The sequence below is a fragment of the Musca vetustissima genome, unplaced genomic scaffold (assembly GCF_032173495.1).
Source record: "Musca vetustissima isolate MV318-11 ecotype Yass unplaced genomic scaffold, APGP_CSIRO_Mvet_v1 utg21090, whole genome shotgun sequence".
NCBI lineage: Eukaryota > Metazoa > Arthropoda > Insecta > Diptera > Muscidae > Musca > Musca vetustissima.
In genome coordinates, this window is record NW_026882383.1 from 1 (window position 1) to 10,637 (window position 10,637).

General features: G+C 32.7%; 1 protein-coding gene across 1 annotated transcript; it reads left to right on the forward strand.

Annotated features, from left to right (window-relative positions):
- The first annotated feature begins 1,054 nt into the window (after positions 1-1,054).
- LOC133328738 (uncharacterized) lies at positions 1,055-1,740 on the forward strand. Its single transcript, XM_061537284.1, has 2 exons — positions 1,055-1,232; positions 1,319-1,740. Exons 1-2 carry the CDS (start codon positions 1,106-1,108, stop codon positions 1,738-1,740), a joined length of 549 nt encoding a protein of 182 aa, XP_061393268.1. The 5' UTR covers positions 1,055-1,105.
- The last annotated feature ends 8,897 nt before the right edge of the window (positions 1,741-10,637 follow it).

Sequence of the window (10,637 nt, forward strand, 5' to 3'; positions counted from 1 at the left end):
CATATATATTTATTACAAAAAAAGTTATTTTAAATTTCCATAAAATGCCAAGGGTGGGGCACCTTTGAACATGCCCATTAAACTCGAGTTAAAAAACGGAGTGTTTAACTTTTGGCTTCGATTTCTCAAAATTTAAATGGGCTAATAAGATTACGATTAACTGTATTTTTCACCATATTAATTTTTGTTTTTAAGTCATTTTATGTTTTAATAAATTTTGATCTAAATTTTTTAAATTTTGAAATTTTTTTATATATTTTTTAATGAATAAATGCATTTTTGATATGTATGAATAAAATACATACATATTTGAACATAAATACTGTAAAAAACCATGTCGTTCAAAAATGGCAACTCTTGTTCAAAGCTGCCCCCTTGGGGGGGCAGTTTTGAACACTTTGACTTCGTCCATTAAAACAGTAATAAAATATATTTATCAAGCTTAAAGTATGTCATATGTATATTCATTTTAAAGGTTACATATGTACCTATTAGTTACAATTTATAAGAAACCAAAAATTATAAAATAAAAAATTTTATAAGGCTTGAAAGAAAAAAGTGTTCAAAGGTGCCCCCCTCTCCCCTATCCCATCCCGAAACGTTGGTCAAGATATATATATTTTTTGCTAAGAAGATTTTCTACCCCATCAGTATCCAAAATATCATAATTAGAGCTAATTTTCTTTAAAATTCCTTTTTTGGTGTTGACTGTAAATATTCCCCTCCCCCACTAATATTTATATAGAAAATATTTGCATAACATTAAGTTTTTCTAAATTAATAACATGATCTTTTTCCGCATCGGCTTCTTCTTTCTGGCATATTTCCAGCTTATTTGCCGTGTCAAGGAACACACTATAGTACTTGAAGAGGAGGAAGACGAAAAAAAAGAAAACCCAAGTCAAACTTTTTTAAAATGTTCATAACAACGTTAATGCTGAGGAATAAAGAAAACAACTTGAAAATGGAAACTTCCACATCATAATTCACTTGAAAAAATATAATAACGAAGGTGAAGAAGACGAACGAACAAACAATTTTAACTTGCGCTCACAACAACAACACAAACAATAAGGACAAACACAATAACAACAACAATAATAAAATGCATCAAGTGCTAAGCTATGAAACTGCAGTGCGTGCCAATTCTTCCTCCGAGTATCGCGAATATGTTACAAAAAGGACCTGCATTAGTTTGGTATTGACAATAGCATTCTTTACGCTAATATCAGGTAAGAATGTGATGGGGGAATTGCAGAAAGATAAGGGGAGGGAGTGGATAAAATAATATATAATTGCATTCTTTTATTTCCTTTAGGCTACCTATTGGGCAACTTTGTATCGGAACGTAAAAATCACATACGAATGCTGCTGACAAAGAAACCGCCCAATGTCGCTTCGGACCCCAGCAAAGATGTTACCAGCGAACATACCATCGACATTTCCAGCACTGATTATATGTGTCTACAGGAATTACATGCCCATCAAAAAGTCAAATCGAAACTATTAGCCTCAGCTCAAAATCTCAGTAAATTACAACAAGGCGATGAAGCCATTCGCTCAAGTTCCCTTAACACAGATATCTACAGTCGTTACATATCATGTACCCAAGATGTATCGGTCAATGCCACCACCAACGATCTGAGCCATTTTATCGAACAGTTAATCGATAATACATTGGCTCGCCAAAAAGAGTGCATACATCGGATACAGGCGATAATTGATCATAATTTGAATTGAATCGGTTTATAAAAGAAATGTTGAGTTGAGTGTTTTCAAAGTATTTTTTGTAGGTGTACATTAAAAAATAAAGGGCCAAATCTATTTTCTATTGAATCTCTTAAAGTATTTATAAAGATTTGAAATATTGTTGCTTTTAAAGGTTATGGCAATTGTTGACAGTGGAAAAAGTGGCCTAACTGGCATAGCTGTGGTTAAGAGGTAAACTCTTTGGTTTTTTGTGTGTGTGTTAATTAGAAGTAAATTACGGTTAATATTATTAATTTGATTGATTTTTGAGAGCTAGATAACTTTATAACAAATATTTTTGTATAAAATTATATATGAAAGTCTATTGGTCTGCTCCAATACTTTTTTAATATTAAAAGTCAAAATCACTATCAGAATAAAAAACAAATAAGAAAAGTTCTGGAACGAAATAATGTGAACACCCAAACTGTCATTAAAGTATTGAGTTGAATCAAAAATGTGAAGAAATTCGAAAATATGAACTACCCTGACATTAATTAGTTGACATTATCGAGAGTTCACTGTACTTCAAAGTCAACAAAACAGTCAATCAGAAGTTGACATACCCGGTTACCAATTGGTTGACAGTTTACAAAGAGAAGCTCATTTTGTTTTTGTTAAAAAATGTGTAAATTTTTGGAAGTTCTGGAATGGAACTTATGTTGAAATACCGATATCTGTGTTATCATAAAATTCGAAGTTTTGATTCTTTGAAATTACAGTCAATTTGATTTGACAAAATCTTTAAACATAACGAAAAACGAGCTGTACGATTTATTAAGGCTATACCAAGACGTTGTTTTTTACTGGGAATAAAAGATACAAATTACTCTACTAACGTGTTTGATACCAGTTGGACTCATTTTAATAATTATACCCTACACAACTATGTCGTCAGGGTATTATAGCTTTGTGCAGCCCAAAAGTTTGTAACGCCGCGAAATTTTGGTCCTAGTCCTACCCTTAAGTACCGATCGTCATATCTCGACTAGCTGAGTCGATCTAGACATGTGTGTCCGTGCGTCTGTCCATTATAATTTGTAAACACGATAAAGGCCACAGTTATGAAGACGCCTATTGTTTTTGGAAAAGATCGGTTAATATTTAGGGGATGAAATGGACCAATAACTTTATTTTTGTCGGTTTTTCTGGTCGCTCCAGAGGCCGCAATTATGACCCAAACGAATTTTTGCATGGAAAAGGGGATTGGGCCAAAGAATAAGCATGCCTGTTTTGATAAAGATCGGTCAATATTTAGCGGATCAAATGGACCCTGACTTTTGTGTGAAAAATTACAAAATTTGTATCCTATAGTGTATAGATTTGCCCCGGAAGGGCATAGTCCCGAGAAGTTGATAGTATACCCAAGAGGAGTGGTTGACCTTTAAATTGATATCAATTTTATTGTCGTGTGTACTCGGATGTGGGAGTTACACTTAAATATTTACAGGTGCTTACGTACTCAGATATTATTTAGTAACCCATTACCACACTAGACGGCGAAATATACCGCTGATCGCTTTGAAATCTTCCGTGAGGTTCCCGTTATGGTCAATTTTGGGATGAAGTGGAACGAAAACATAATTTTTGTGTGTGTGTTTTTTGTTTTGCGTCGATCTATAAGCCACAATTGAAAGCCGAACATCACAACACAAGCCACGGTGAAGGGAATTTGGACAAGTAATTAGAAGGACTGTACTGAATATTAGTAATATTTGTTGACCTCTAGTCAGTCAAGAGGGTGCAGAGGGCGCGAAATATTCGCCAAACTCAGAATAGAGAACCACACAAAGTGAGATTTTCTAGGAAGTTGTGTAGGGTATCATATGGTCGGCCCCGTCCGACTACACTGCTCCGCTCACTGGTTTACAGTATTTATATTTGGAATCGATATAATTTTAGTTCTGAAAACCCCAAATGCCAAGTTTCTGTTACTTCAATTGAAAATTCTGTTGGATCCTCAAAAAACCCCACACAACAGGTGAGCTATGTGAAATCTTTAAAATCTTTTGTAAGGATACCTATCCTGACAAACCACGGCCATATGTTAAACATGTAAAAATGGTGCAATTTGCCCATTAAAAACAATTAACACCGGAGGGCACCTTTATATGGGGAATATGTAAATTGTTAGCGGTTTATAGTTTGACAAAATTATGGAAACTATTTCAATAAACAAAAGTTTTTTTTCTATAAAGTCGGACGGGTCGGCTGCATGATTAAGTACAACATTTTGTATACGCAAGAGAATTTCCTAATATATTTTTTTAAACCTAAAGTAATTTATATACCGATTTAGAACAAAATTAAAAATTCCTCTCTAAAGAGGGTGGTTGCATGCCAACAATATCCAATCGATAGGACAAGTATAGGATCTTTGGAAGACCATTATCATGAAATCGAATGATATTAAATATGCGATATATATTAGGTTGGGGAAAAATAAATCCATTATTATTTTTGTGTAAATAGTTTAAAACAGTTATGGTCGATTTTTAGCTCCTGGGCGATGTTACGACTGCTAACATGCCGGTCAACTTCGATCATTTCTTCGATTTCATCGACATTTTCGACGACCTACCTGAACAGAACCTACCAAATCAAAAATTGCACATAATTGGCTGTTACAGTATCGAAACCATAAACACCATTCACAATTTTAGCCGCTTGGCTTGAATTTCCGCCCTTGTCAAAGAAAAATTGTAAAAGGTACTGAATTTTCTATTTGTTCACTTCCATTTTTAACACCCTGTAACTCACAGCTGAATGCACCAAACAAAACACAGCAACGGGCCTTAATCTGAAATTGAAATTGACTTCATTGGCCGAAATCGGACTTACATGGTGAGTTTCTAAGTTATAATAGACAGACGGACGAACACCCAAGTATAGATCGGTTCTAGTATGATGTTTGGTAAGCTGAAAGGTCTAGGGTCAATATTCGGAGGCGTTACAAACTCTTGGGGCCACACAATGCTATAAAACCCTTACAGCATAGTTGTGTAGGTTATAAAAATGTGGCCGTTAAAACTTGTTTCCTTTGGTTGGATCCCGCGTCGATTGGAGTAAAGAAATATAAACGATGTTTATAAGATCATCACAGGTGATCCATGCGTATGAGCCCTATGCGTGGTTAACTATTTTCGGCGCCAGATTAAATATTGTATTCTGCAGCGTATATATTTACTATTGAAGAACATAGACCCGAGAAGTTGATAGTATTTTCAAGATGGGTAATTTACCTTTAAATTGATACCAATTATATTGTTGTATGCTCTCACATGTGGCAGTTATACTTAAATATTTACAGGCGTCTACGTTTTCTTATATTGTTTAGTATTACTATTACCCCACTAGAGGGCGGAAGTGTCGGTCTGATTGCTTTGAAGTTTTACATGAAGTTAAGGTGTTGGTTAAGGACGGGTGCAGGCCAATGAACCGAAATCTTTATTTTTGTCCGATTTTCGCGTCGCTCAGAGGTCATTATTATCTGCAGAACATCGCATATTTTACATGATGAAAGGGATTTGACCAAATACTTAGAACGGCTGTTTATAAGATGACCGTTCAATATTTCGAGGGTGAAATCAACCAAAACCTAGAAGAACCACATTTTTTATGGCGTGAATATCCACCTCGTGAAAAGAAGATTTGGAAAATATGACAGGGTAAGAAAATGGAGCTGTTGGCCTATAATCGGTCAAGAGAGAGCAAACATCACAAACTATTGTCCTGGCTCGTAATATAGATCCGTAGAAACTTAGACTTTAGTGGTTGTTGTGTAGGGTATGATATGGTTGGTCCCGTCTAACCATACTACTCCGCTCACTGGTTTTTAAATGTAAATTTTTCATACTTCGCTATGCTTTACCACTACTTGTGCCAAAATTTTCACACACACACACTCTCTCTCTCTCTCTTTTGACAAAAAAGAAATTTATTCCCCAACCACAAGTCATTGCTCGGCTGTGTTTTGTTATCGTTCTCCGCCTCTCTCCTTATTTGGTGGTTGTTATTTTTGCAACCATTTATTTAATTTATGTTTGTGTTGCTTACAACTGCCGACTGCTTTCCATTCATTGGATTATGACTAGTTTTACTTTCCACTATTTCTTATTTCAGGCACTCTTACTGACCTCTGCATTGGTATTACAAAATTCGCATATGCATTTTCCAAATTATTTCATTTCATTACTGTTGGGGTGTCATTAACAGTATTGGTTCAATTTTTTTTTCGTAACGCTACATCCCAACTTTCAGTACTTTGGGGGAGCTTGGACACGTACTTCAACTAAATTAGCTGTAATTTTATATTTTGGATTCTCGTTGAGTAGAAAATCTCCGTACCAAAAATGATAAATACTGGACGAAGTTTCCAGGGTTTGGTCATGTTTTTTTCAACCGAATTCGCTCTAGTTTGATTTATAAAATTTTGACCTTAAAAAAAATATACCAATGTCAGTTTAGAAAAAGTTGGTAAGGATTTAATGTCTTGGTAAGAATTTAAAGTCTTTAGCCGCATTTTCCAACCGATGGAAGTTTATTTATTTAATATAAAGGAAGGCTGACTTATAGTATATATAGGACCAAGTTTTGATATAACCAGTTCTGCTTCTTTTTCGGTATTAGCAAATTTCGGCCCGGCCAAACTTAACCGAATTTTCTAATTATTAGAAATTAGAAAATTCGGTTAAGTTTGGCCGGGCCGAAATTTGGATACCCTCCACCATAGATATACTGACAGGTACTATAAATGCAAAAATAGGAAAATACCAAAAAGTGGACCTATACCGACATTTCTAAAAACGGATTATGTAAACCATAATACAAATTTCAGAAATTTTTAATGGATAATTATACCCTCAGCCTTATGGCTAATTAGGGGGTATACACTTTAACACGGTAAAAATGTGCCTCATTGAAATATTGGTTCTAGACCCCATGTTTCATTGGACCAAATCCGTTTCAGAAAATTAAGATTTCATCCAAACATTGCCCATCTTATTATTTCTTCCAAACCTAGTTCAAATTCGAAGATGGGGTATATCGGTCCACTCCTTCTGGAACCTCCACACAGGGCAAGGTCTGAATGCGGCTATAGTTCATTATCGAACCTTACGTTCTGATTTGTTATCTTGCTATCCTCCGCAGGTGAAATGATTACAACAGAGACTTAGAACCAAACTCAAAACGCGGAACAAATCAAATAACTATTTTAATATAAAATGGGGACTACCTCAAATAAGGGGCGAATATTAATAATTTTTGGTAAGGAGATTTGTTGCCATATACGACTACAAAATACCAAATTGCAGCAAATTCGGCTGAAAAACGCGCTCAAGAACCCCAAAATATCGAAAATTGGGGGAACCCTTATAGGGGGGCTATCCGAAAAAATGGACCTATATTTATAATTTTTTGTGTAGAGATTTGGTACCTATAAGGAACTCAAAATACTAAATTACAGCCAATTCGGTGGAAAAATACGACCAAAACCCCCAAAATACTGAAAATTAGGAGGTAACGTTATATTGGGGCTACCAGAAAAAATGGACCCACACTTATATTTTTTTGTGGAGACATTTAGTACCCAATAAGAACCCAATGTACCAAATTTCAGCGAATTTGGCTGAAAAACGTGCTCAAGAACCCCAAAATACCGAAAATTGGGGGGTACCCTTATATGGGGGCTACCCGAAAAAATGGACCTATATTCATAATTTTTTGTGGATAGATTTGGTTTCTATTAAGAACTCAAAATACTAAATTACAGCCAATTCGGTGGAAAAATACGACCAAAACCCCCGAAATACTGAAAATTATGAGGTACCGTTATATGGGGGCTACCAGAAAAAGTGGACACATACTTATAATTTTTTGTGGAGACACTTAGTACCCAAAAAGAACCCAATGTACCAAATTTCAGCGAATTCGGTTGAAAAACGCACTCAAGAACCCCAAAATACCGAAATTTGGCGGGTACCCTTATATGGGAGCTATGCCTAAACGTGGACCGATATATCCCATCTTCGAACTTGACCTTCCTGCAGACAAAAGACTATTCTATGCAAAGTTTTGGCGATCTATCTCAATTCGTTTAGACGCTACAGTGATTACAACAGACAGACAGACGGACATGGCTATATCGTCATAGAATTTTACTATGATCGAAAATATATATACTTTATAGGGTCGGAAATGATTATTTCGATGAGTTACAAACGGAAAAACAAAATTAATATACCCTTCATACTATGGTGGAGGGTATAAAAAGTCCAGTTTAAAATTCTAATTTGGAACACTATTTGCTCGGGACATGATCACATAACACCACAACAATGCCTCCAAATAAATGTCCGTATCGACTTAAAGAATTTTAAGAGCACCCAACTTGGTGAAGGGTTTAAAAAGTTCGACCCGGCCGCTCTTAACGACGTTTTTATTTGTCTTCTTTATTATCGAATACTTTTCATCATTAAAATTTGTTGTTTTGTCTTAAATGACAAAAATAATGTCATGCTGTTAGATTTTCACATATAATGGATAATTTAATTCATTATCAATTATATTGAGTATTTGCTTATGCATCCTTTCTTTGATACGCCAGATTGAGCATCAATCGAATAATAATTAATTAAATAAAAAGAAATTTCGAATAATCATTATTTGTTTAATTCAATTAAATGACCATGACCATAAATATCGATGTTTTTATGTAAGCGCATACATACATATATATTTTTTGATGATATTAAATGAACATTAGTATGTATGTATATACAAATGGGTCATTTATATACAAATTAGATATGAAATATTGACAACTCATACATAGTTATGTATGGGCCCATTGAAAAATATCGAATTACAGTGTATTAATAAAGAAATAAGGAATATTTAACATGTATGTTTACAGGGTGTTCACAAATTAATGAAACATTTTTTTATATATTTTTTGATATTTGTTTGTAATAATTTCGAGAAATATGATTTCTAATAATAATATAATATGGTTCAATTTGTTTTTTTTTTTATTTTAGGTCACCCTGTTCATATCAATGCATGTGTACAAAAAAAAATTGAACTCATATATTTTATGATACTCATTTTAATAAATAAATAAGAATAAGAGATAGAGCCAAAACTCTTATAATGAAAAATGAAGAAAAAAACGTTAGAAATAAAAATCCCAAATTTAATTATTAGATATCGACAGATATTGATATTGACAGCCACAGGAAAAAATAAAACAAATAAAGCTTTATACTGAAACATGATAAAAATGAAAATAAATGACAAACATACAAAGAAAAAAAATAATAACATTTCTATTAGAATGATATTGAATGAAGGATCGAAAATATATATACTTTATAGGGTCGGAAATGATTATTTCGATGAGTTACAAACGGAAAAACAAAATTAATATACCCTTCATACTATGGTGGAGGGTATAAAAAGTCCAGTTTAAAATTCTAATTTGGAACACTATTTGCTCGGGACATGATCACATAACACCACAACAATGCCTCCAAATAAATGTCCGTATCGACTTAAAGAATTTTAAGAGCACCCAACTTGGTGAAGGGTTTAAAAAGTTCGACCCGGCCGCTCTTAACGACGTTTTTATTTGTCTTCTTTATTATCGAATACTTTTCATCATTAAAATTTGTTGTTTTGTCTTAAATGACAAAAATAATGTCATGCTGTTAGATTTTCACATATAATGGATAATTTAATTCATTATCAATTATATTGAGTATTTGCTTATGCATCGTTTCTTTGATACGCCAGATTGAGCATCACTCGAATAATAATTAATTAAATAAAAAGAAATTTCGAATAATCATTATTTGTTTAATTCAATTAAATGACCATGACCATAAATATCGATGTTTTTATGTAAGCGCATACATACATATATATTTTTTGATGATATTAAATGAACATTAGTATGTATGTATATACAAATGGGTCATTTATATACAAATTAGATATGAAATATTGACAACTCATACATAGTTATGTATGGGCCCATTGAAAAATATCGAATTACAGTGTATTAATAAAGAAATAAGGAATATTTAACATGTATGTTTACAGGGTGTTCACAAATTAATGAAACATTTTTTTATATATTTTTTGATATTTGTTTGTAATAATTTCGAGAAATATGATTTCTAATAATAATATAATATGGTTCAATTTGTTTTTTTTTTATTTTAGGTCACCCTGTTCATATCAATGCATGTGTACAAAAAAAAATTGAACTCATATATTTTATGATACTCATTTTAATAAATAAATAAGAATAAGAGATAGAGCCAAAACTCTTATAATGAAAAATGAAGAAAAAAACGTTAGAAATAAAAATCCCAAATTTAATTATTAGATATCGACAGATATTGATATTGACAGCCACAGGAAAAAATAAAACAAATAAAGCTTTATACTGAAACATGATAAAAATGAAAATAAATGACAAACATACAAAGAAAAAAATAATAACATTTCTATTAGAATGATATTGAATGAAGGAATGAATATCTTCGTTGGTTTTCTTTCACATTATATATATATGTATATATACTTGTAAACTTTCTCCATCCAGAGAATAGTCAGAATTTGTTGGACTATTTACTATTACGAATATAACAGAGAATCCATATTTACATACATAAATATATAGGCATAATTAGTGTATACACATTATATACAGACTCTAATATAGAATATCATTTAATACATATACACCTAACTCTCAAAAGGACAAAACAAAAAAAAAACAAAAATTGAAAAAATAAATTAAAATAAAATAAAAATTATATATGTAACAATGTATAACTGTATGTATATGAATATACGTATGTATATTTTTTAGATGTCAT

What these genes read in the sequence shown, in the direction of transcription:
- LOC133328738 (XM_061537284.1), top strand. Translation starts at nt 1,106, where the DNA reads ATGCATCAAGTGCTAAGCTATGAAACTGCAGTGCGTGCCAATTCTTCC. An exon ending in ATTCTTTACGCTAATATCAG is followed by an intron (nt 1,233 to 1,318) that starts GTAAGAATGTGA and finishes TATTTCCTTTAG; the next exon opens with GCTACCTATTGGGCAACTTT.